A 26,230-nucleotide genomic window follows, 5' to 3' on the forward strand; every position below is an offset into this window, starting at 1 on the left:
TGGGAGGGGTGTCCAAAGGGAACTACAAAGGGGCCCACATTTTTTCTACCTGCCCTGCTGGGTCCAGGCACTGCTTGGGGTGGAGGCCTTCCGTTGGCCGCTTGAAATCTGCACCCACTCGCTACTGCTGAGAGGGTCGGAAACCACTGCCAAGTACCAACCCCACCACACGCCTTCTCCTTCATTATATATCTGTCATCAATGCCCTCTGTCTTCATATAAAACAACACAACAACAGCAAACAAAACACAAATTCTCTCTGCCCCGCACCACTCATTCAAACTCGAGGTAAGGGAACAGCTGTGCTCTCTCCTGCCCTCGCTCCAGCCAGAGGACAGAATGAACTGTCTGTCCCCTGTTCTCTCAGTGACGCAGAAAAGCACCTCTTGTGCACGTATCTTCATGGGACAGTGTAACTCATCTTGTACCAGATTTCTCTGCACCCTCTTCCCGCCTCGTGGGCAGTTCTGTAACTCTACCTACTTCGCCTGTTTCACCTTCCTTCGCTGCCTTACCCTAACCTAAAATGACACATTACTGGTCAGAGCCTCGGGAGGGCAGAAGCCTTGGTCACCACGCTACTTCCTCATCTGAAAAAGTGCTCAGCGGATGCTCAGGAAGTGTCCTGCTATGTGCTTTAGGAGCAAAATAAAGTGCCCAATACTCTGAGGACGGCTTGAGTTTCTGGGTGGGGAACAAAGCTAAGACGGCAGGAGGAGAACCTGGTTATTAGGACATGGTTTTAACAGGGAGACGAGAAGTAATGATTATTTAATCTAACAAAAGTCTCAAGGGCTTCCGGTCTCCTACGTGGTTCCGGTAACGCGCACCGCCTCTGTGAAACGCACGGGAGAGACTGATGCAAGCAGGCAGGCCCGACGTGGTGCAAGGGCAGGCCTCTGACCCCAACCCGCCAAGCCTCGCCTCACTGTGCTCCGCAGACTCTCCCCTCCTGGGTTAAGAGTGGGACTCGGGGACCGCTGACAGCCGAGGCTCCGTCGAAACTGAAAAACCTTCCATACGTGTCATTTAATAGAGAATAAACTTACGTGTTTATAAATTTAATAGATGACATTTTAGTACATGTAATTCAAAAAGAGAATGAATTTAACATGCAATAAAGCAGCATTTAAAATCGACGGAGAAAACGGAATGTTCAACACACAATGTAGGGACTAATGACTTTTCAATCATTTTATAAGACACAGTTATATCCCTACCCTGAGCCATTAAAAAAAAAGAGTTCCAGGAGGATTACAAAATGTACTGTGAACAATAGAATTATGCAAGTGTTAGGAGAAAATATTAGAGATTTTTCTTTGTGATTCTGGGGTTTGGGAGGCCTTCCAGAGTAATTGAGAGTTGAAACCAAGAGGAAAAAAAAGACATTCTGCAATTTTCCTTAGTCTGAATGGGTGAGGATTTTGAGGAGTTACTGCTCAGTATATGCTTGTGACGGTTCTTCTGGTGGGAGAGGAACCCAAACGGCTCTCACAGCCCTAGGGTGACTACATGCTGGTAAATTCTGAACTGTAAGAGTTAATAATAAATTAATCAGGTTGATCTCAACTTTGGATACAACAGACTGTGAATGCAAAAAGAACACGACTTTCTTTTTCCAAAGCAAACATACTAATGTAAGAAAGAAACATATTTTATAAGGTCAACGAGTCTAGTCAATTTTGAAATAGACAGCTTTGGGGAAAAAATCAGAAACTCAAGGAGTTCAATGGGAATCAGGATTTAAAATATTATGTTAAGCCACGAGGATTCCCTAGTAACTGGGGAGTACTATTTCAAAAGCAGACAAAACACCAACAATTCAAAAAATCTCAAGAGAAAACTGGAGTTCAGTGTCAAGCGTTAAGAGTTTTAGTAATGGTATCACATGAAATGTTTCCAGGCGGTAGTGACTGAGGTCACGATGGGACCTGCAAAGGACCTGGAAACAGGAGACTGAGATTTTGGGGCTGAATGAAACCAACGATGAACTAACTACAGGATGACAAGAGTTGGGTGCGTCTCAGCCCATCGGGGTGGACTGTCCTGGCACCAGCTGGGTCCCACCACGATCTGAACTCCTCCCCATAATTAGAATTTTCCTGTACATGTATGGACAACATGCTTACTTCTAAACTACGTATGGGCACTATTATATTAATGTTATATATCTTAAAAAAAATTTAAAGAGGGTAAGACAGTAAGTACAAATGAAAGTCCTAACATTTCTACCCCATAGGGCTGCTGTGAGGATTAAATGAGTTAACACATGTAGGGCACTTTCGTCCCTACAAGGTCCCTCACTGTAATCCAGGACATATTACAAAGATTTTCATTCTTCAAGGTACAAGTACAAATTTTTGAACAGGAGGATTTTTTTGTGGCAAGTGTCTTGTTAGGCTCAAATGTCTTAGCACAGTCTAAGAATACCAGAGTCCTGTTTGTAACTCAGGTTGGGGACACGCTGGTTAAACTGTAATCACTTACCATATGGACTACTTCTGGGTAAATAGGCTCTGTGATCACATTCCGATTATGGGTGATATATTCTACCATTTCACTTAAAGCAGCTCGTTTTACTTCCTTCCACTTTAGGTCACTTAGTGGATCGGAAACAAAGTCAAAGAGGACACAACACTGACGTAACTTCTGGATAAAAAGCTTCTCTTGATCAGCAGGAGGAACATCTGAAAAGGAGAAAGCAAAGTACATTGACTGCAAAAATGCTTAACCCAGAATTACTGTGAGATACTTTTAAGCTTTCTACTATTTTTATTCCAAATTAATAGAGATTCAAGAAACAAGAGATGGGGTAGGGGCGAATAGAGTTTAAACATTCCTTAAATAAAATGAAATGAAAAAAAACATCTAGTCACTGCTCAGATCACATGCTTCGTATGATAAACTTTCTATACTTTTTAACTCTCTGAAGCCACATCCAGAGTACTGTTCAAAATAAATTCATTCTAAATGTATTCATTCAACAAACATAACCTAGCACCAATGATCACATGCTGGCACTGTGCTGGGCAGTGGAACAAGGGGCAAAAGCCACAGCCCCGGTGTGGGGTGAGGGGCATGGACACCCACACTGCGTGACAGCTGCACACAGTAGGTACAGGCGAGGTAGAAAAGGTCACAGGAAGGAGGCTCCCTCAGGTGTGCTGTTGCTCTAAACTTACAGGGGAAGGGCACGGTGGCTGTCCATCGGCCAGCTGGCAAACAGCAAGCGGCATCAGTGCGGAGCTTGCCCAAACGAGCCGTCACACACACGCTGTGAGGGTCTCCACCCGGGTGCCCCACACAAAGCACATCTCCTCCCTCAATGTGGGCTACGGTCAATGCACATTACACATAATGTCAACAATGTAGAAAGAGCGCAAATGATAATATTACTGAGGGAGTGCTTACCAGGGCCAGGGGCCATACTAAAAGCTTTATACATATTTGCAAAATGTAATCTTTACAATGACGTAACAGAGACGAGATACAGGCACAGAGGGTCAGTGCAGGGCTGGAAAGTGATGGAGCTCTGTGACTTTCCAGAATACTGGGAGGTTTGGAAAACTCCAATCTGCCAGTGTGAACTTGACAGCTTTTTTCGGTGAAAATGAGATCAGTGGTGATATTAACCAATACGATTTATAGACACGTTGACTGAAATGTGTCCAAGATCTGCAAAATGGCTCCGAAGATCTGCATGACTCAGTGAACCAGTATTTTCCACATGATCAATAAATGGTGTTACAGTATCAGTCAAGGGCAAAAGAGCCATTCAAAGGGCAAGAGAGTCCACTGTTTTTTGAACTTAATTAATTAATTAATTAATTAATGGCTGTGTTTTGGGTCTTTGTTGCTGCACGTGGGCTTTATCTAGTTGCAGTGAGCGGGGGCTACCCTTTGTTGCGGTGCACGGGCTTCTCACTGCGGTGGCTTCTCTTGTTGAGGAGCACTGGCTCCAGTAGTTATGGCACGTGGGCTCAGCAGTTGTGGCGCACGGGCTTAGCTGCTCCGTGGCATGTGGGATCTTCCTGGACCAGGGCTTGAACCCGTGTCCCCTGCATTGGCAGGCGGATTCTTAACCACTGCGCCACCAGGGAAGTCCCAGTCCACTGGGTTTTAATGTAATAAAGTGTACAGAGAGTTTATTAACATGGTTTCAGATTCCACATTGCAGATTCGTTCAAGAAACTTCTCGTTTGTTAAGTTTTGGTGTAGTATCGAAGAAAATGTCCACAACTACCTGAAAAGCCTAATAAAATACTCCTCCTTTTCCTACATTGTTTCAACCAAAACATGTGGCAACAGACTGAATGCAGAGGCACACAGGAGAATCCAGCTCTCTCCTATTAAGCCAGACATTAAAAAGATTTGAAAAAAGAGAAAATGATGCCACCCTCTCACTAAACTTGTCTTTGTTTTAGGAAATATGGCTATTTTCATAAAAGTGTGATGTTTCTGTTAACATGTAATAGGTTTATTATTTTTAATGAATTAATAAACACATTTTTTTCTGGTTTAATTTCTAGTGTGGTCAGTCAGTATCGGTAGCTAAATCCACATAAACAAAAGCTCTCTGGGTCCTACATAGTTTTTAGGAGTGTGAGGGGTCCTGAGACCAAAGCTGCTGAGCGCCCTTCCCCACACCGGCCGGCACACCAGTGGGCACCTGGGGGCGGGGCCTGGCGCTCCTCCTTCCACCAGTGGGCACCTGGGGGCGGGGCCTGGCGCTCCTCCTTCCACCCGCCTCTCTCTGTCTCAGAGCTCGCCCTGCCCACCCTGCTTTCCTTTCCTGCCCTAACCGCCCCCTCCTGTTTGGGGTTCCTGCTCAGGCCTCCCTCACTGCCTGGTCAGAGAGGACATACTCCTGGGTTGTCTTTAAGCTCCTACTGCCTTGAACAGGCAGCTACCTTGCTGGGCACTTCTTCCCCATCTAGCTGCTTTCTGAGGGCAGGTCCCAGGTGATTGTTTCCCGGTTCTCGGTACGCCCTAACGCCCAGTGTGGAGCCCTGCAAAGAGCAGGCACTCAGCACAGCCACCGGAACGGCCCATTTCCTGGGGAGCTCCCCTAGTTCCCACACAGCACGCAGAGGTCAGCAGTGCACAGCCGGTCCAAGGGGTGAGGATTATGCTGCCTGAAGGGTACTCGGGGGACTGTGGGGACCGAACTGTGGTCCATAAACATTCTGAGTCCAGGTGACTGGAATCCCTTAAATGAGTAATAGTCACTATAATGTTCGGGTCTCTGCACATGCAAATATCCAGCCCTTTTCAATGAAAAGCTCCGTGCTTGACTTCAGCCCTCACTCAATCCTACACCTCTGCTCACCCTCCACTTTGCCAGGATCATCTTAAATGAGTGCATTTTGTAGCCACAGCTTGTATACTTGGAACCTTCTGGCTTTCTCATGTTCTTGCTGCCACAGAGAATTGAGAAGCCCACATTTACCCCTAAGAGCCACCTGATGATGACTCAGCTGTCACCAAAACACTAAAACAAACCTATTATGATAAGAAGGAAGAGCAGAGGAAAATCTTTTTCTTTTTTCATAAAATTTCTATCTAAAATTCTTCTACAAAGCAAGGAAATCTCAACTTTCTGGAAATTGTCAATTCTCCCAGGGTTACAGACAGCTAAGGTGTTACTGTACTATTTTCGTTTATAGTTTATAAAAAAAAGTTTGTGAGCATAATCTCATGAACTCTTTTATTTTTTAAAACCTCATTTGGCTACATTTACAACTGCACTGTTTAAAAAAAAGTATATTATACCAATCAAATTGAATATAGTTGTAAAAATATTGCATCCATAGCCCCTATCAAATATTTCCATATGGTTTTTGAATGCAAGTTAATTTAGCTTCTTATTGGTCACCATATTTTAAAAATCTTTACTTTCTGCTGTGTTAACAGGACTGTACCACTGGGGGATAAAAATGAGTGGAGGCTGTAGAAGAATATGCTTTTTTACCTTTATGTATTATGATTCTTTAACAGTATGAGTTTTTTTTCTTTTTGGCAGTACGCGGGCCTCTCACTGTTGTGGCTTCTCCCGTTGCGGAGCACAGGCTCCGGACGCGCAGGCCCAGCGGCCATGGCCCGCGGGGCATGTGGGATCTTCCCGGACCGGGACACGAACCCGTGTCCCCTGCATTGGCAGGCGGACTCTCAACCACTGTGCCACCAGGGAAGCCCGTATGAGTTATTTTTGTAATTTAAAATAAGCTCTTTAAAAACTATTAAGTTAGCACTGCTAATCTTGAAAGAAGAAAAAAGGTACGACAGAATACAACCTGTACCTGACTTTACTGTTCTGATTATCATGTAATGTGAACTAAATGATAACTAATTGGGACTGACACTGTTGGTATATTACACTTCAGGGTTTGGTATTCAAGAGTGCCTGACTCTTAGGTAATAAACCATGACCCTGGATTTGACCCAATTCTTACAATTACTCCTGTGAAGCAGAATTAAAAAAAAGAATGGATCTTGAATTCCGCCCATGAGTGACACTGGCTTCCTTTAATGTTAAACTGTATACGGACTAATAACACCAACATTCTTGTTTCAGGACATATTAATGAGCAGTCTTACGCCCGAAAGAGAACACCAACTAAATAGCACAATATGAGACAGAATTCTGTAGCCTGTGGGCACTGTCAGGACCCCCGTGACACGGCTCTAGAACTAGAAAGGGGTGTGAGGAGGACAGCTGCCCAGGACAAGTCCCAGGACACCACCCAGAGGCCCAACACCACACTGAGTCCTCTGATCTAAGAGAAAGAGGGACACGAAAGAGGCGATCACAGTTTTGGCTGGAGAACACTGCTAATGTTAATCAATATATCCTTTTATTATGATTTTTCACATTAAGAGCTGTAACATTCTTCTACACAAATAATATCACAAGTACCTTATGTTTGTATAAATCTTTTCACTCCCTCCCCCCTTCCCCAAACTATTTTCACTGATTTGTTAATGTGAACTTGGGATACTTCCCCATTATTTCAAGGTAAAACCCTGATGATACCAGGAGCAAACCATATGGACTCCTGCAAAACCTGCAGGGGGCGAGGAGCAAAGACTTCAACCTGTGGCACCTGAAGATGAGAATGCATTACTCTTCTAAAAGCATACTTACTAAAGGGAAGCCTGTAATTAATAAATGATGCAAAGGGATGTTTAATGAAGTTACCTAGAGTGGGGTGGCAGCCCCTATTTCTGGCTTTGTGAGTGTTCCTGGTCCCACGGTGGAGGAGGGCAGCGTTCTCACATCAGTGGCACGCCAGAGCAAGCTATAAGGAATGGACACCTTCCGCTGACCCCTGAGACCTCCAAAGTGGAGGTGAGCCCTGGGAGCTACCCAAGGTGATGACAGTAGAACTTCTACTTATATTTTCTTCTGCAGAGAATAACAAAGTAAGATGTGCTGATATTTAATACAGGAACTGAGCACTGGAGGTGTCTGCTGCCTGGTAAGTGTGATCAAGGGTCTGGAGACCACTGCTGGGCAGGGGGCAGGCCTTCCCAGGTGAACCCGCAATGGCTGAGCGTGTCACAGCTGACTGCACAGGTGTTTTGAGCATTTGGGCACCTCAATTACTGAAGGGACCGATGGACGTGACAATAAATTTTAACCACCAAATTGCAGGACCAGACACGATAGGGCCGCATCACTAAACTGTCACTGTACGTGAAGAGGCATCACGTGAACTCTGTGAGTAGAAAAACTATTAAAAAAGAAAAAAAAAAAAAAAAAAAAAGAAAAACAAGCCAAGCCTGCTTCCACGTGACACGTCTTGGTGGTGAGGAGAAACACAGCAAGATACAAACAGGACCAACTTTCAGTAGGACAGTCACAGAAAGGCCTTTCTAGCACGGAGATGATGGCTTTTCTCAAATAAACACAACCCCAATGAGACAAAAAGCCAGAGCTGTACAAACCACGGGCCCAGAGAACATCGCCTGGAGAGATGCCCTCAGAGGCAGGCCCGTGAGGGTGGGAACCGCTTCGCACTCACTCACGTACTCTCCTGCTAAGCAGCGAAGGCAGGCTGACTTTCAGAGACCCCCGTGCGTCCACTGCTCCCCAACCCGCAGCACTCGTGCCACCTTCCTGACAGTACGGGGCCACGAGTCTATGAACATGTGCCTGTCCCGAGCCCGCAGATGAGAGACACCACACAAACCTGAAACCAGCGTGCAAACTCTCCAAAAGGAAAGAGCCAAACCTTCAGCCGTGGGGTCCTCTTATCTTTCCAATGTATCTTAGTACAAAGTGAGCAGGAATAAAGTTGAATCCAGTTACTAACAATCTGGAGTAAATTTGGGATTCGTCATTAATATGTACTAATCCACTTAGCTCTATTTCCCATACGAGAACACTTAGCAGATGGCAAGTTTTCCCCCACTGAGAACAGTCAGGCGGTATTACTTTTTTTTGAAAGTAAAATTCATGCGCCATTTTTGAAATGACCATTTCCCCACGGCCTCCTGCGTCTCCTCTGTCCTGGATCAAGTGTCTGCTGCACCATCGCTTCTCTGGGCACCAACACCACGGACTCCCAGAGCCTTACAACGGGCCTTACCATCCGTGAGACTAAGTTCCTTTCCCTTGCTCTGCTTCATGTATTGACTATTCACGGCCCTTCAAATTTCCCCCACCAATATGGGGAAAACAGAAGTCTTTGCAATATTGAATCTTTCAATCCATGAACATGGAATATTTCTCCAATTACTTTTTTCCTTAAGTGTCTTTCAACAAAATTTTACAATTTTCTCCTAAAAACGTAAATCTAAAAAATAAATCATTTTTTTAGATTTATTCTTAGGTATTTATTAAGTTCTGATGCTACTGTAAATTGTACCTTTAAAAAGACTGACGAATTTTCTAACTGCTGCTGTGATCTAGAAGAGGACAGATTTGGGGTATTACTTTTGTATCCAGCTACCTCGACTCTTACTAATTCTACTGGCGTATCAGCAACTCCCTGCGGTTTTCTGTGCGCGCCACCCTCTCCTGGAAATGCCCACACGGTTCTCTTCCCTGCCTGAGCAACGCGCTGCAAGGAAGCAGTGAGAGCGGCTCCCTCATTTCCGTGCCGGCTCAGAGGGAAGTTCTTGCTAGCTCCCCACCCAGTTCGATGCTTACGCCCAGACTCTCTAGATAATGCTTCCCAGATTAAGGAGCTGACCTTTAGGCTCAGTGCCACCCCAATCCACATCCAACAGAGACTTCCGTGAAGTGGTAAGTGACTTCTAAAAGGTATTATGTGGAAAAGCAAAGGGTTAACACCAACAAAGACCCTTGGAGAAGAAGAGCAGGGTGGGGGGACCTGCTGTTTCAGAAATCTAGACTCACCGGGGAAGCTTCATATGGCCCAGTTCTGTACTGCCACAGAGAACAGAGTCCAGAACAGGCCTGTACAGACGTGGATAACTGATTTAGGACAGACTGGATTACAGAACAGTGACGAAAGATCAGTCTTTAAAAATATGGCGCTGAGACAGAAAGGAAGGAAGGAAGGAGAAAGAAAGGAAGAAGAAATTGGACCACATTATATGCAAAAATAAAAAATAAGTTCCTGGAGGGTTAGGACTTCAATCTGAAAGACAAAACTCTAATGCTTTTAGAAAATAATACAAAAGAATATCTCATAGAGAGAAAGAAGTAGAGGACTTCTTAAGACCTAAGAACTGTAATCATTACAAGACTGATATACTGAACTATATCAAATCAAACATTTTTCTTCATCGAGACACCACAAAGAATGAACAGACAAGCCACAGAGTGGGAACTATTTGAATACATATAGCCAATGAATTAACGTCCAGAATATGTAAGCATTTCCGATAAATCAGTAAGAAATATTCAGAGTACCAAGAGAAAAGTAGGCAAACGTCTTAACCAAGCACTTCATGAACATACCCCAAAGCCTAATCACTCGTGAAAGGCTGTCACTTATTAATGGCTAGAGGAATGCAAATTAAAACCACAATAAGAGGGACTTCCCTGGTGGTGCAGTGGTTAAAAATCCGCCTGTCAATGCAGGGGAGATGGGTTTGAGCCCTGGCCAGGAAGATCCTACATGCCACGGAGCAACTAAGCCCGTGCGCCACAACTACTGAGCCTGCGCTCTAGAGCCCACGTGCCACAGCTACTGAAGCCCACGTGCCTAGAGCCCATGCTCCGCAACAAGAGAAGCCACCGCAATGAGAAGCCCGCGCACCACAACGAAGAGCAGCCCCCGCTCGCTGCAACTAGAGAAAGCCTGCGCGCAGCAACGAAGACCCAACACAGCCAAAAATTAAAAAACAAAATAAAATTTAAAAAAAACAACCCACAGTGAGATATCACAAGACACCCAAAAGAGTGGCAAACAGCCTGAGGAAACCAAGTGTCGGGAGGAGCTGTGCTGGGCTGGAGGTCTCTCACTGCTGGGCAGGGCTGCGGGGTCCGGCGTCATCAAGGACAGAGGCAGACAGAGGTGCCCGTGAGCTGGGAATGCACTCCTGGGCACATAACCCAACGGAACTCGGACACACGTGCACCACAACATGTGTAAAAGAACGTTCACAGCAGCCCTAAGAGCTTGAACTAGAAAACAGCCCAAGCCTCCACCAGTAGCAGGCATTAATATAATATTCCAAAGCTGTGGAGATGAATGAAATACAGCTACACACGACACAGATGCACCTTACAAAATACTGTTGAGTGAAACAGGCAAGGTAAAAGAGACTTATTCAGTACAATTCCATTCATACAGAGTTTAGAAACAGGCACCCCTAAAACCTATACAGGACCTTCCGGGAGCTGTAGGGGTGCCTGGTAGGGGTGCTGGACACAGGAATATTCGCTTTGTAATTATTCATTACACTTTTTAGTTGTCACATATGCGCTGTGAGTTACATTACAAATTAAAAAGGCCCCAGGATCCGTGCCTGCGGCAAAAGCCCCTCAAGAACACTTAAGAACACACAGTGAGACGTGCGCCTCCTTCCTCCACAGCCACCCTCTGCCTCCGACTCGCTTCCCAAAAGGCAAGCGTGGCAGCTGGCGCCTGGGTCTCCCAGAGGCGCCCAGCACGTGCACTCCAGGCACAGGTATACATGGCGTCTCCTCCATGACAGCTTTAGGGGAACAGACACCGACAACCTCCAAACTAACCTCAATCTACTTGGGACACGGACACACATGATCCCAGCACATTTCCTAATGTCTCTCTATGCAGTATTTGTGTGGAAGAATTTAAGCTCTGGATATCTTTTTTTTTTAATTGAAAAAATTTCCCAATCCAGATAAAATCTAAGTGATCTCTAATTTTTCTAATTACATAAAGTTTCTCCCTCTTTCTCTCAGAGAAAAGATCAGCAATTATGACTCCAGATGTATAATATAAAAATTGTGGTATGACTTATCAGATCTAAAGCATCTGGTATGAAGCAGAGCAGAGTAGGCGCCAGCCTTGAACACGTAGGGCCTGTCTCGTAAGGGATTAATTTAAAAATTTATCCAACATACACATGCCAGGCACTGTACCACGCATGACAACACAGATAAATTTAAACATGATACTTGATCTAAAAGAAAATAACAACTAAAACATATGAGAAGTGCACTGATGTGTGAGGTGTGATGGGGCCTGGGGGTGGGGGGCAGGGTGCAGGTGCAGGAAAGGGTTTCCTGGGGTGCACTTGAGCGTGGCCTTGGAGGGAGGGCAGGAGCCACATCAGTTCAGGGAGGCTGAGGCTCACTGTGGAGGGACCGGGGCCACGCTCAGCTGGAAAGACTTTATCTACAGGTGCCCACTTCTCAAATCGGAGGGCCCTGAAGTTACAGGGCAAACTCTCCTGGAAAACCAATTTTCCTCAAAAAGACAGAGCCTTAAATGAGAATAACAGATTACATTTTACAAACCCTAAATTAATCACACTGGATCTTTAGTCAAACATTTTTCATAGAGGAGAAACTCTGTCTTGTTCATTACTTTGTCCTCAATATCTAGAACTGGCCAAGCACATAGTAGGACCTCAAATATTTGCTCAAAATAAAAAAGGCGATCTGAAAGAAGGAAATTCAGGTAATTTAACTGAGCAGTACCATAACTTAAACCATATTTATATTAAAATAATGACACATGTATCAGAGTAGAATGCAAAGTCCATGTAAACTTAGCACAAAATCAAGTTCTTCCAAGAAACTTGGATGCTTGTGACAGGCATTTCGGCACTCTGGACTCTCAGAGGTTTGCATTTTGATAGAATAATCTGAGAAGTACCGTGAGTAGATAGCTTTGATCACAGAGGGTTTCTAAGCAGATGAGTGACACGGCGTGACGTGGGAAAAAGATCTCTTCAGAAGTGACACGGGGGACTGAAAGGAGGACGACAGAAGCAGGAAGATCTACTTCAAAGGAGAAGGCGGCAGTCTGGGAACCGATTTCTCAGCCTTCTCACGAGGCAGTCATGACCCCAAGCACAGTTCCTCAGGGGGCCGGCCTAGCAGGGATCATTTTGGGTAACAATTATCTCTTACTCCATAAATCCAAACTTCTACAACTTGAAAGCATGATAAACATACTGAATGAAACACTCACTTCATGTAGATGTGATGTGATGAAACTAATTCTACCCCGATCCTTGGCGCCTACATAATCTCAAAACTGAGTTAATCTTCTCAAACAGTTCCTAACTTGGTTGATGATGTTCAAAATTACAATAAATCTTTCTCAATGTCACAACGCCAAGTTATCACAGTTCAACCATTCTAATGTTTACACTTTCTACGTTAACCTCCCACAGATCAAGTTCCTCTTTCCCTCGCTGTTTTTCTTTCTTGGTGGTTCTTAAAACAAGGTCTGACCTACAATCAACAGTGTGTCTTAGATCTGATGGGACTTCACCACACATACTGAGCCTCTGGTCAGGTTTCTCGATGGATGTTATTCCGTTCAAACACAGCCCACGTGCTCCCCGCTTCACGCTCTGTACTACCTAACGCGAGGAGCTAGTAACCAGATGGTAATGCAAAGGGGCCGGAGCGTTCCTCTGGCTAAGGGTGTCGAGCACTGTCTGCCTGCTGTTGGGAGAGAAATAGCCAAGAGCAGCAAGCCCTCCCTCCTTCCTGCCCTCGCTGGCGCGCTGGCGCCGCCCTTCTCCGGTCCGTATGGGTGGCATTCCAACGCGCGGGCAAAGCGGAAGCATCGCCTGCTCTATTAATCTGGACGTAAATCTGGCGACGCAAGACTGCCCAGCGGCTTCTTCATCGCCACTTGCACTTTAAACAAGCTTTGTCGGAGACAACCACAGCTCGAGATCCATTACGAACGTCCCCTTTGCAAGTCCCCACTCTGTAGTGTATCAGCTTTGTGGCACTCGCTCACTAAGCTAACGTCCTCCCTCCCACAGGAAAAGTCCTACTGCCCCCGGGCCGAGCCTGGGGTGGAAGTCTAGCCAGGACAAGCCGGTCTCGTGTAAGTCCACAGCCGACTGGCTCCCCACAAACCTGGGCGCTCCTCCCTCCAGCCTCTGAGACCTTCCCCCCCTTCTGGCTTTCCTGCCATTCTGCAGCTCGCCGTTATCTGCACGCAGAGAAAGCGGTACTATTCACTTTCCTCACTGACCCCCAGCCCACCATCCCTTTTACACTGTGAAACTACAGCGTAAATCTATAAGGCAGATAGTTTCATTTCAGAAAGTGGTGTCTGAAGCTAAGGTCTAGTTCGCTCCCATTCTCTGCACCTGCGAACTGGCAGTTTCACCGGGGACGGTGTTGGGGAGGCATATGGGGGGCGAGGAGAGCCGGAAGCAGAGGGTCAGACTGAGGCGAGATAAAGGCCAGGAGAGGCTGGTTTCCTCAGAGAAGCTCTTAATTATGGCAAGTGAACTTCTCAGTGAAGGAAGTCACATGGAAGAAACATACTGATTTCTAGCCTAGACTCCACCATAAAGAACATGGTGAAGTCACAACAGGATTCTAAGCCTCAGGTTCCTTAAGCTGTAAGACCTCTAGCGCACACACAGGGACATTCAGGACTGTGTCCCCCGCTCCTGGCACAGGCGATGCATAGGGGAACTCCACAGATGTCAGCTGAATTAAAGCCTTGGCTCCCTGACAGTTAAAGATTAAGACAGCTCGAATTCCTAGGAGCACAGAGGTGCAGCCCCAAGAGCGCTGACACAGGCCCTATTTCCTGCTGAAGAACCTAGTTCTAGAATGCCTGTCGGGAACAAATTAGACCCTCACCACTAGTACAAATCAGTAAACGTCCAGCACCTCTGGTTGTGTCGCCTCATCCTTCACTTAGGCCGGCATTTCGGATGAAGCGTCACACCCCAGCAGCGCGCCGGCCGACCGACAGCTCTGGCAATGGAGAAGCTCTTGCCTGAAGTGCAAGGGCGGGCGTCATTCCAGGAAAACTGCTTTCACTACATTTCACAAGTAAGAGATGGCCAAAGGAAGGCTGCGGAACGTTTAATATGTATACCAGCAGACGGAAGAGTGTGGAGTTGTGAGAAGGATATCCTGAAAAAATACATAGAGTCTTTTCAGTTTTTATTTATGTTCCCTACTTCCTTTCTCTGTGTCTCAAATAGATATGAGCGGTTCTTTCTGGATACGAGCTCTCTTAGGATGCATTTTGGGCTCTTCACGTACGTCTGGCCCAGGGCTGCAGCAATAAGCCTTGAAGGCCCGTGTGCCAGGTCCTGTGGAGAACGAGCCCGGGAATCAGGGCTCTAAAGTGATACAGGCACCAGGACACCCGGAACCGCGAAATTAGGGGCCGTGTGCGTGTGTGTCGTGTGCCCACCCTCTGGGGAGGTGAAGCAGATGAAGATGGGTGCTGGACGCCCCTGTCCCCCTTGCAGGAGCTGCCAGCCTCCTCATCTCCTCACATGGCCACCACCCCATCCCTCCAGGTCCAGTATTAATTAATTAATTAGTGCGGATGTTTACCTGTGCCGGGTTCCAGTCCTCAGCTCAACCGCCCATCAGCTAACCCCTGCTCAGAGGCCAGCCGTGGTAAGGTTCGCGGCCAGTGACGAAGAGCGACACCCCCTGCCCCCGCCCCGTCTCCAAGGCCCAGCGCACTCGGAAGGCGGGGGTGGCCCCTCCAGGGACACGGAGCCGAAGCCCTCCCCAGGGGCTTTCTGACGTCTGACACTGAACTTGGCCTCATCTGGTCAGGACCATGGAGATAAAGACGGGGCACAGCACCCTCCACCTCCGCTGTATGCTCAGCAAACAAGAGGCGCTCGAAGAATGTGCCATGAAAACTGACGACGGGGACAAGGACGAAACCACAGGTGCTCGTGGGCGGTGATCCGACATCCCTGCGCGGGGCGTTCTTCTCAGATTAAAGCCTAATATGTTTAGTGCGTTATCCAAGGGGTTGGCCGAAAGGTTCACTTGCCCTTGGAGAAAAACATGCCACCTAAATATGTGACGTTTTTATTATTAGTTAAAACAAGAAACACTCTTGTGTTCTGGTATGCGTTGAAAGACATTTAGCTGATCCTTTTCTACACAGTTGATCCCAAATTACATGGCAAATCGAGATGCTGCTAGCTGCTACTTGGTTCCTGTTTTCTTGACATGCAGGGTTTGGCGAGGGGGAGAACCTGCTGGCCTAAGAGGGCTCCACTTGGCTACCGTGTGAGATGCTCCTGAACCTGGGAAGAGGAGCCCGACCCGCCTGAGGCGACGGCCAGGGGCAGAGCCGCAGGCGGTGCCAGGGGCCGCACGAGGAGCTCGGGCAGGCGGCTGCGACTCCGTGTCTCGGGGCAGGACAGGCACGGCCGGATGGGGAGGATGACGTGCCCCTCCTTTCGGACAGGACGCCAGCTTCCGGTCCTTTGCCTGCCTGGGCACCTGCTCCCTGCTTGCCTGTCGGCCTTGCCCGGTCCCCCCTGGCAGGCCCTTCCCTCTCTCGACCCTGAGAAACCTCTACTCTTGACTGCGTTCTACATTTTAAACCAGAAGGACTTCATTAGAAAGGAGCACAGCATAACGTACCCCCAGCGAAGAGCCTGTCTGGACACCGAGGGCACTCGCCCGACCTGGGGCAGGATGTGGCCTTTGGACAAGCCATCCCTGTCCTCCAACGTTGGAGCCACAGTCGGATTTGGTGATCTGAGCCGGTGCCACTTGGGAAAACAAGGTACTTCCGAAGACTAGTTCTTTATGGTCCAAGTTTTATAGTTAAATCAAGACAACTGCTGCCCGGGGTACCTTGAGGTCCTCACTAGGCGCAGTTGCCCCCTTAGTTTCTAACTTTGAATCCTCCACTTAGCAGATGTTTATTAAGCCCCCGAGACACCAGGCAGCAGTAGAACAAAGGCTTAAGAACGGGTGGAAAGTGAGAACACGTGGGCTGGAACTCCAGCTCCACCTGTAACCACCTTAGTGACCTCGGGCAGGATACGCGACCCCTTTGGGCCCTGGTTCCCTCAACTGGGAAGTGGGGGTAACTACCCAGCGGGGTGGCTGTGGATTAGCAGATGTGCTGTGCCGGTGATGCCTGAGATGGAGCGCGCCCTCGATGAATGGTGCTTGTTTCTCTTTCCTGTTACTCAGATGCAGTGACTTGTTAGCTTCTAACACTCAACCTTGTTTGTGCTCCTACCCTTAAAAAACCTCTGTCACGGAAGCAACGTTTCTCACCCTCTCCAGGCATTTCCAAGCAGGCCACTAAGGCGCTGCGCTCAGCAGCTAGATCGGCACCTAACAAAGGACGACTCTCGGCTGGCGGTGTCTGGTCGTGCGTAACGCGATTACACGGATGTTCTGGCGAACAGGGCACTGCGGCTGTGCTCCGCTGCTCTGTTTCTGAGAAGAGTGTCGGCGCAAGGGCAGCTACTTAACTGTTGGCTGAGAGGGGCTGAATGGACCCCGAATCCAATTATGACCCATGTGCCTGCCGGGTCACGGAGGAGCCAATCTCCCTGATGAGTTCATGGACGTTTTAGACTATCAATTTGTGGCGTAACTGGATTTGAGTGGAAAAATATCCTTAAAATTTGAAAGGTTTCTAAAGGATTATGGTGGAGCTGGGGTTTTGGGGGGGGGGGGCAGGGGTGCTACTTGAAGCTTACACGGGTAAGAAGACAAGTTAAACTGGAAAGCAGCAAGCAGACTAGGGTGGCAGGAGACACTGCTGTGCCCCGTTTGTGACCAGTTGCTTGACATTTCTGGGCCGCAGTTTCTGCATCTGAAAAATAAGGTTCTTTCTGGCTCTATAAGACTATGGGAGAGTGCTTCTCTCAAAGACCCGGGTGCTGGCAGCAGTTCCCAGAGGGTGGAAAGATGAAAATACAACAGGTCTCTAGAATGGGTCACTTATAAGCGGGCACCATAGGGAGGAACATATAAGAAACCAAGGGCCTGAACTTACACGTGAAACCTTTCTGCATACAGTCGAACATTGGTCAACATGTATTACACATTTCGGAAGAATTGTGGTTTCAGAAAAACAACACACGCTCACCGTAGGATAAATAAAATCCAAACAACATAAGGAAGGAAAGCTCAGCAAGCAGCTCTGTTGGCATTCTGACGCTCACCTGCCGGGGTGGGGGGTGGTCTCCACGCACATAGATGTGCTGACATGAGTGACTGAGCTCCTGAAGACCATGCTTCATTCGCTCCTGTTTTTACCTTACTCAACCCTCTGTCAAGAATGTCCTGTAGATCAATAAATAGACCAACATATCTTTAATTGTTTGGAATTTCACTGTCCACGTGTGCTATAATTTAACAAATCGAACCTTCTAATAAGAATAAATCTTCTCATGGTGGTTTTTTTTTTTAAATAACGTGACCAAAAATGCTTTATGATTAATGATGGAACACATTTACCTAGCTCTATTTCCTTCTAAAACTTCACTAAAAGTTCAGTGAATTTTGTGAAAGCCTTAAAACTTCAAGGCAACAGGACTGCTGGGCTGGAGAGCAGGTAGAGAAGGGCGGCTGGCTGGACACCGCAGGACAGAGGGATGGCAGGACAGCGGTGTGGCTGTGGGACGGCGGAGAAGCGACCTGGGGTATGCCGGTGAGGCCCCAAAGGCCCCAGGAAGGATTGCCACAGGCACCACGGAGCAGGCGTGCAGCTGGGCCAAGAATGTGGGGGCCGGTGGAAAGGTGCTTAACAGCCGTCCCCCGCAGACCCCTTTGCCCCCCGATAACAAAACTACAGGTCTCTCCTTTGCTTCTGGAAACAGCAGAGTAGTAACAGCCAACCTCCCACTGTGGCAGCAAAAAAAAGCTTGAGAAAATAATCTTAAAAAGCCGTTTAAAAGCATCAATGGGGGACTTCCCTGGTGGTTAAGAATCCGCCTGCCAATGCAGGGGACACGGGTTCGAGCTCTGGTCCGGGAAGATCCCACATGCTGTGGAGCAACTAAGCCCGTGCGCCACAACTACTGAGCCTGCGCTCTAGGGCCCGCGAGCCACAACTACTGAAGCCCACGCACCTAGAGCCCGTGCTCCGCAACAAGAGAAGCCACCGCAGTGAGAAGCCCGCGCACCGCAATAAAGAGTAGCCCCCGCTTGCCGCAACTAGAGAAAGCCCTCGCGCAGCAACGATGATCCAACGCAGCCAAAAATAAATGAAATTTTAAAAAATGTATATATATAAAAAAATAAAGGCATCAACGAGCTCACGAAACAGTGAAGATTTATGGGACCAACAAGAAAAGATAAGAGAAACCAAAGAGATGAGCCCTGCACCAGAGGTCGCCTCCTGGGGGAGCAAGGCAAAACCGGACCCAGGGCCCAGAAGGAGGGGAGGGGCTGGTGAGACCCCCCCTCCAGGTCACTGAATATAAATATACACATGTGAGAGAAACGGCAGAGCAAATATGGCAAAATGTTGATAAATGAGTGAAACTTGCTAAAGAAAATTCTTTGTGCCATTCTTCAACTTTCTGTAAATTTGAAATTATTTCACAAAGTTAAAATAAAAGCAAACAAAACCACAAATCGGGAAAGTTCAACGAAAGTTGAACTTTACAGAATGTTGTCTTCACGTTTATTGAGATGTTGCCATGTGTTTTCCTTGGCCTGTTAACACGACTCTCCCCTTCCCACCAGGCGGGCTAGAAGCATCTCTCCTCTCTCCTTTCGCCGCTGCGGCCCTCCTTCCAAAAACACCCCTTGGGTTTCATTCCTTTCCCCCCAGTTTCCTGATTCATGTGTTTCTGCTTCTGTCTTTATAGAAGACAGGAATTCTTTAATTTATCTTGGTCCTTTTCCTTCTAAGCGTTTACGTGATTTCCTCTCACCCTCATTTAATAATCGTGTCACACAGCAACTCCGTAAGTCGCCACCTTGTTTCATTCAGTCACTCACCGGGGGCACCGTGGTTCTCGCAGGAGAGCCCAGGCCCGAGACAGCCGGCCTGGCCAACCCTGTCCTTCATTCCTGGGCAGTGTGTCGGGCCTGTGCTTCGCCCCCCAAGAGTACAGCGAGGATGATACAGTGCCGATGACAGACAATAGACGGATGCGCTTCTAACAGTCCTTGTAGCGCGGCTGTCACCAGTACCAACTTGCTCACTTGAGGGTGAAGCTTTCAAAAGGCAGGGAAGGGCCTGCTCTCATGGGTTTCACTCAAGTGAGGGAGACAAGCAAGTAAAAGCAAATTCTCAACACCCCACAAACAAAACGATTTTAGGAAAGAAGAAACCCTAGTGATGGGTTAGATGAGGCGGGGGAGGCCTGTCCATGGAGACCACTCGGGGCTTAAATGCGGACGCTGAGGAGCAGCCAGTGGTGCCAAGATCCAGACAGGGCCACGCCAGCAGCTACGAACGCCCTCTCTGCCCCGAGGCCTGGTTTCTACCTTTGCATTTATCCCCATTTTTATTGCATTATGATGAGAGAATACGGTTTCTACTTATTTCAACTTGTTGAAAATTGCAGAGGTGTTTTTTGTTTTGTTTTGTTTTAAATATTTCTATAGTTATTTATTTAGGCTGCACCGGGTCTTAGGTTAGGTTGCGGCATGCAGGATCTCGTTCCCTGACCAGGGACTGAACCCGGGCCCCTTGCATTGGGAGCACGGAGTCCTACCCACTGGACGAACAGAGAAGTCCCTGCAGAGGTTTTCTCTGCAAACTGTTATTCGTTAAATGTACAAACCTTGTGAGCACTTGTTTTCTGAAGTCTCCCTGGTTCACCAGGATAACCTGTAGTCACCACCTGATCTGGGACGGGTAGGGCCGTCCGGGCACATTCCACCCCCGCTCCCCCAACCCCGGCCTTATCAGTTTTGTCTTGCAGTCCTTCTAGCTCTGGACACAGAATCATCTGGGTGAATCGCCTATGTTCATGGTAGGTCTGCCATCCTTCGCGTTGTGCATTTTGGTGTGGTGCAGTAATACTGTCTCACTGAATCTTATCTTGCCTTGAATTCAACTTTGCCCCCTCTTAATGTTATGACTTGGGGTTTCTTGCATCTGCCTGACATATCTTTACATCCTATTTCTTTTTAATATCCTTTTATATATGACCCATCTCACTGTAGGATTTAAAGAAGTTAGAAGAACCATGTTTGTTCAGTTTGTTATATACAATAGTATACACATATAAGGGTAAATGTAACTTTAAAAATTATGGAACTAATCCTTAAATTTTGCTAGTCTAGAAAAATGTATGTAATACCCCAGCCAGACATTTAACATTGGAATATTATATTTAAATAAATTTATTCAGTTTAAATAGCATTTTGGAAAAGAACCATCTTCAGACCCTTGACATATAATCCTTGCAATGTAACTTTCCAAAATAACAGAATGACATGTTTACAGTAACGATAAAACCAGCTGTAAGCGTTGCATGATCCTAGAAGCTGCGACTCTGTTCTCAAGCTGGCGGCTCGGGAGCCCAGAAGGGAAGGCTTTGCCTGTGGCCGCAGTCAGGCCTGGCTGCCACTCTCTCTCCGCGGGCAGGTCCGGGGACCTCCATCCCCAGCTCTCTGCCCACAGCTCGGCTGAAATCCTGTCCAGCTTCCTGGCCTCAACTGCGTGGAGCATTTCAGATGCTTTTTGCTGGGAGTCTAATCCTATTTATTTTTGCTTGGGGACTGAAAAATCTCCTTAAACAATTTTGAAAATCTAATTTCCTACTGTATTTTATCTTGCTAATTTTCCATACTATCTTCACTTTTAACTCTTTTAAGGAATACTAATAGCTTGCATTATTGAGTACTTACTATGTGCTAGGTATTATTATGACCCCTCTAAGCCCACGAATCCTGTTACACAAATGAGGAAACAGATCCACACAGAGGTTAGGTGACAAAGCTCAGAAGCGACAGGGCTGGCGTCTGAGCCCAGGCAGTGTGGCTTGAGAGCCTCTCGAAGTCCCGTGGGAACAAGGAGCATGCCTGTGAGGGGACAGCTCTGTCCGCTCCGGTACCCTGCAGTTGGCCAGCAGCCCTTTCAAATGTCCCAGGCTGGTCCCTACATGCTGCCTGCTCCTTCCAGGAAGAATCACGGCCTTGATGCTCCTGGTCAAGATAAAGACTATGTCTGTCCCCCAGTCTCTGCAAACCTTAACAAAATATTATTTTTCAGACCTTAAAAACTCCTCAAAAAAACCTGTGAATTAAAATCAGTGGTGCCTAATATAAATAACTTTGACATAGGCCAAGTTCCCCATTAGCCCATATCCTAGATGAGAGGGTGGGATGTACAAAGGAACCCTTTAAACAAGTCGTCAAATGTCTGGGATTCTGCCTTAACTCCAAGTCTGACCTACTAACATTACCACCAACTAAATATCCAGATCATCCACTTCTCCTTCTACCGAATTCTCCTGAATACTCAACCAACTGCAAAATGTGCCCCAAGCTGGAAGTCACTCCCTCAGGGGTTCCTTGGTTTAATTCGCCCACAAGCTCTCGGCCAGTGCCCGCCCCGAGGCACCCCACCCCACCCCCTTCTTCACACTCCTGGCCACAGAACATCGCTCTCACAGCACCTGCCAGTCTTCCTTAGATGGCCCCGGCCAAAGGAGCTGTGCTCGCCGCATCATAAGCAACAGTGCTGGGGCCATCAATCAGGCTGCAATCAGAGACCCCAAGCCCTAAAGACAGAGGCTGCATTTTCCCCTTACTGTACATGTGATTTGAATACACTCCTAAAAGTAAAATCCTTCTCCAGGAATCTGGCAAGAAAGGGAAGCAAAACAGAAGATCCTGCCAGACTTTCTAATCTTCCTCTGAGGCTTTTTTTTAATCATGTGCTCACAAGTGAGCTGTATTTAAGAAAGTGAATTTCCAAAATTTAAGGACTTTTTCTCATGGTGTTTTGGGAGAGGAGAGGGTAGTGGTAGACAATCAAGAGGGTTAATTTCTGATTTCTCCCAGCATATGATGAAGATTCACTGCTCTAATCTCCAACCAGATTCCTGGTAAGACCAAACTGGTATCTTAATGCAGAAATCCTTTGTATAAATGCCCCTAAGCAACTTGACAGCAGCTTGGGCATCAAGCATGCATTATATGACCTCATAGTTTTAAGAGACCTGGATGCCAGGACGGGCAATGGGGCTCTGAAGTTTCACCTACAAGACAGAGAGTCTGGGAAAAGAATTTCTACTAGAACCACCACCACCTTAACTTGAGGGGGAAATACTTTCTCAGATTAATTACTGGTGGCCTGTGGGACGTCAACAGCTGCACTTAGATGCCTAATCAAGTGACATTTAACTTAATGTCATGATCTTTCTTCCTCTCCTTTTTTGAGAAGACTATTTTGGGCCCAGTTTGGAGAGACCACTTCCTCCTGAAACTGGCCTCAGTATCGCCGTCACCGTTTCGAACCTCACACACAACCTCCACGGCCTGAGCACAGAGACGAGGAAGGCTGGATGGAGACAAGGGCTTTCCTGTCCCACAGACAGGCTTCTGGGGGCTATGTTAGTCGCTGCACTCTGGCCTGACGGACAAGGTGACCCTTTGCATGTGACACAACCGTCCTGATTGGACCATATTTGGTCAATCAGAGGAACAGACCATTTTAAACTTTGGATTCAGTGCAGATGGGAAGTCAAAACCAAAGCACTCTGAGCCACATTAGAGAGAAAATTTAAAACAAAAACATATTTACAGTACTTTGATGTTTCCAACAGCGTATTTACAAACATCTTGCTGCCTGATCCCTATGACAACTTGATGAGAAATCTGTTTTGGAAGAGTTAATCGCCCTGATGGTTAGCTAGGAGAGATGGAACTCAAACTCAGGTCCTCTCACTCCATCACACTGTGTCCTCTCAAAATAAACCAAATGAACGTAAGGGCGGGGTCCCTTGGGCTAGGTGATCAGAGCCAGGAAAGAATGCAAAATTTAAGATTAGTTACCCACGGTGGTAGTTTCTGAAGGATTATCACGCCACATAATTAAATTAGTCATTTTAGGCAGCTTTCTGATCCTATAACAACTTGTGCCAAACTTCGAGAGTCCAGGAATCTCCTCGCTGACCTGCAGTAACCCCATCTTCTTAAAACATCTGTTCCAGTCACACCAAGCTGGCCAGGACTCCTTGGCGCCAGCAGGGCTGAGTGCCTCTGCGGCTAAGGAAGACCCCAGCACAGGCCCACTGTCGGTGGCAGGGGCAGAGGCCCAGGCTGCGGGTTTCTCTGACACCCAGACCCCACTCCTGGGCAGCCTGGGCCAAGAGTGAACAACTCGACCCCGGGGAGCGCTCTGGCCAAAGTCCAAACTCTTCCCCTGGGAGCGAGGGGCCGATAATCAGCTTTCACTAGTGGGGACGAGACTCTGGAAACAAGGCGAGAACCGGGCAGAACTACTCACCGTGGCTGCTAACACGACGGATCCTAGTACGTATTTTAGTACGCACGCTCCTTGTTCCCACAGACTCTGTGCCAGGAGCTCACGCCGTCTTCTCACTGAGTACCCACAACTATTCCACGACCAAGAAATGTTACTATTCCCAACTTGCAAATGAGGAAAGTTACTCAGCGCGTGAAGTAACTCGCTCGAGCTATACCACTGAGCAAAGGCTTAGAGAGACGCAGAGAAATTACCCGGTGAATGAGGGCACAAGGAGGCAGCAACAGTGAGGCTAGGAGGTGGAGGAAGAGAGCAGGGAAGGCCGGAGTGCGGCCGGAAGTGGACAGACAGCTGCGAGCTGTGCCGCCACGCCCTTCCCCGGAACCCAGACCCTTCAGTCTCCAAGGCCAGCCCCCCTGGGGCTGCTGTGTTTGGAAGAAAACAGGAGACTGGGGGCTCTGTGGAACAGCCTTCTCGGAATGAACTCAGTGGGCCCAGCCCAGGGGTTCCGTGCCTCAGGCATATTCACAGACACCTTCTCAGTATCTGCCACGGGCGTGCACAGTCCTGCTATTGTTTACTTGGTGTTTTTATTTAAATGGATACACATTTTCTTCTAAGCCCTGTCCTAAGCAACAATAATCCAAGAAATTGTGGATCTGACATGCTAATTACATATTTTTGTAATCATCAATGTATAACTTTTGAAATAATGTTCACTCAAACTCATCTCTTGTGCCACCAGCAGTGCATACCGGCCATACCTGGAGGCATCCTGCGCTACCCACCGTATAAAGAACAAAACAGAAACCCTCTTTCAGCCGGTTCACAGTTGTCTATGATGACTCTCCCTACCCAGCAAAATGCATGCTTTGGAGTCACCCTCTGAATGAAAAGCAAGATCATTCAAGCCCTGTCGTACACTGTTTCTCTTACCGAGGGATCAATTCCTCTCTGCCTCTGCTGACCCCCTGCCAGTCTTTGGTTCTATAAATAAAAGACTATTTAGGAACCCCGTGTTAGAATCTCTCCGTCTATCCCAGGCAATCAATTAGTTCTTTTAGGTTTTGCCTTCAAATCTACATCATAATATTGCTGCTAAAATAAGAATGTCTTCAGACAAATTAAACCCAACTTTAGCCAGTGTACGTAACAGACGAATTCTTCTATTTACTTAAGGAAGGGACTACAATAAGGTGAGCACGTCCCACCTCACAAATCAAGCAGGAAGGTGAGCACCTTCCTTTGTGCATTTTGCATTGGTTTTAGCATCACAAACTAGAAGGAAGCTTGAAAAGATGCTATGCCCATTGGGCCATCGGTAGCATAAATTTTTTCTGAAACTGTGTTAAATAGCTCCATTCAAAGGTTGAACTGACCCTCCAAACTGGCTTCTAATAACTTTTTTTCTTTAATATACTGTTGCACATGTTCTAATGTTTTGGGCCATATCAAATTCTTTTTTGGAAGTAGCCAAAATTTAAACAATAAAATGTCTTATATGAACATGCAAGCACGTCTTATACATTAACCTATCACAGACACCAACAAGAAGGCTCATATTTCATTTGTGGTAAAACAAATAAGACAAACACCACCAAAGCTGAGCAAGGTGCCCTTCCTGCGGGCTGCTCATACCCTGGAGAGCTGCCACTACCGCCCTATCACAGGGCTTTGCGGTTGTATGCACCTGGATTGTTGACCTTTATATTCCTCACCTGGTATGACAGGTATGACACAAGAGTGCTCAGAAGCGTGTGCTGGGCGAACACATTTACAAGAAGGCCCCAGTAGAGCTATATGTCCAACCCTGACCCCTGCACCCGCACCCCTGCATTTCTTCACCTTCCCGCGCTTTGCTCTGCCAGGTCGCCCTCACACCCCCAGCCCATCCTGGCTGCCGAAAGCCCCGCCGGCTGGCAGATGCCCCCTTGGCACCTCATCAGCCTCTCCTCCTGCAGCCCCATGCAGCTCTAGGGCCGCTTTCATATGCCCTTCCGCAGGAGATGTTTACTTCTAATTATTCCCAGATCACAAACGCCCTGAGAGCAGAGCCTCTTGCTTATCTTTGTGTTCCTTGCTTTATGGACTTGAATTACCCATTTACACCTTTAAACTCAAGTATCTGACAGAAGAGCTATAATTCGACCTGACTTGACAGAAATCACGTGTCTCTTTTAATAGAATAGTAGAGTTATGTTAAACTTCAACTAAATACCTTTTGCTAGAAGTGATCCATTTCATCAGACATATGCTTCGCACAACACAGAGCCTGCACAGCGTTCCCTTCAGGGCATCCCATCAGAAGCCCCAGCTCCGGTGACTTTTTGGCTGCTCTGATTTACGCTGATCTGGGCTAACCCTCAGCTGTCGTCAGCCTCAAAGCAGGACCAAATCAGGTCAGAACCTTCAAAGTCACAACTGAGAATTTG

At 47.2% G+C, this 26,230-nt stretch overlaps 1 protein-coding gene and 1 long non-coding RNA gene across 15 annotated transcripts in view; one reads left to right on the forward strand and one right to left on the reverse strand.

Moving 5' to 3' along the window:
- The window catches only part of PPP2R5C (protein phosphatase 2 regulatory subunit B'gamma), a 140,730-nt gene that overhangs the window by 56,465 nt on the left and 58,035 nt on the right, over nucleotides 1-26,230 (reverse strand). For 12 of the 14 annotated variants that reach the window (XM_059058241.2, XM_067027731.1, XM_067027734.1 and 9 more), the window contains one exon: nucleotides 2,488-2,687. In XM_059058241.2, the coding sequence (XP_058914224.1) occupies nucleotides 2,488-2,687 (200 nt within the window). Of the gene's footprint in view, nucleotides 1-2,487; nucleotides 2,688-23,819; nucleotides 24,161-26,230 lie in introns of those variants that run through there. The other 2 variants (XM_067027732.1, XM_067027735.1) reach the window with 1 other exon arrangement.
- Nucleotides 15,876-24,810, forward strand: LOC136793757 (uncharacterized). The gene is made up of 3 exons (XR_010839397.1): nucleotides 15,876-16,163; nucleotides 20,284-20,334; nucleotides 24,544-24,810. It is a non-coding gene; the product is annotated as an uncharacterized lncRNA (long non-coding RNA).

This window comes from Kogia breviceps, chromosome 3 (genome assembly GCF_026419965.1).
Source record: "Kogia breviceps isolate mKogBre1 chromosome 3, mKogBre1 haplotype 1, whole genome shotgun sequence".
In the NCBI taxonomy this organism is placed as follows: Eukaryota; Metazoa; Chordata; class Mammalia; order Artiodactyla; family Physeteridae; genus Kogia; species Kogia breviceps.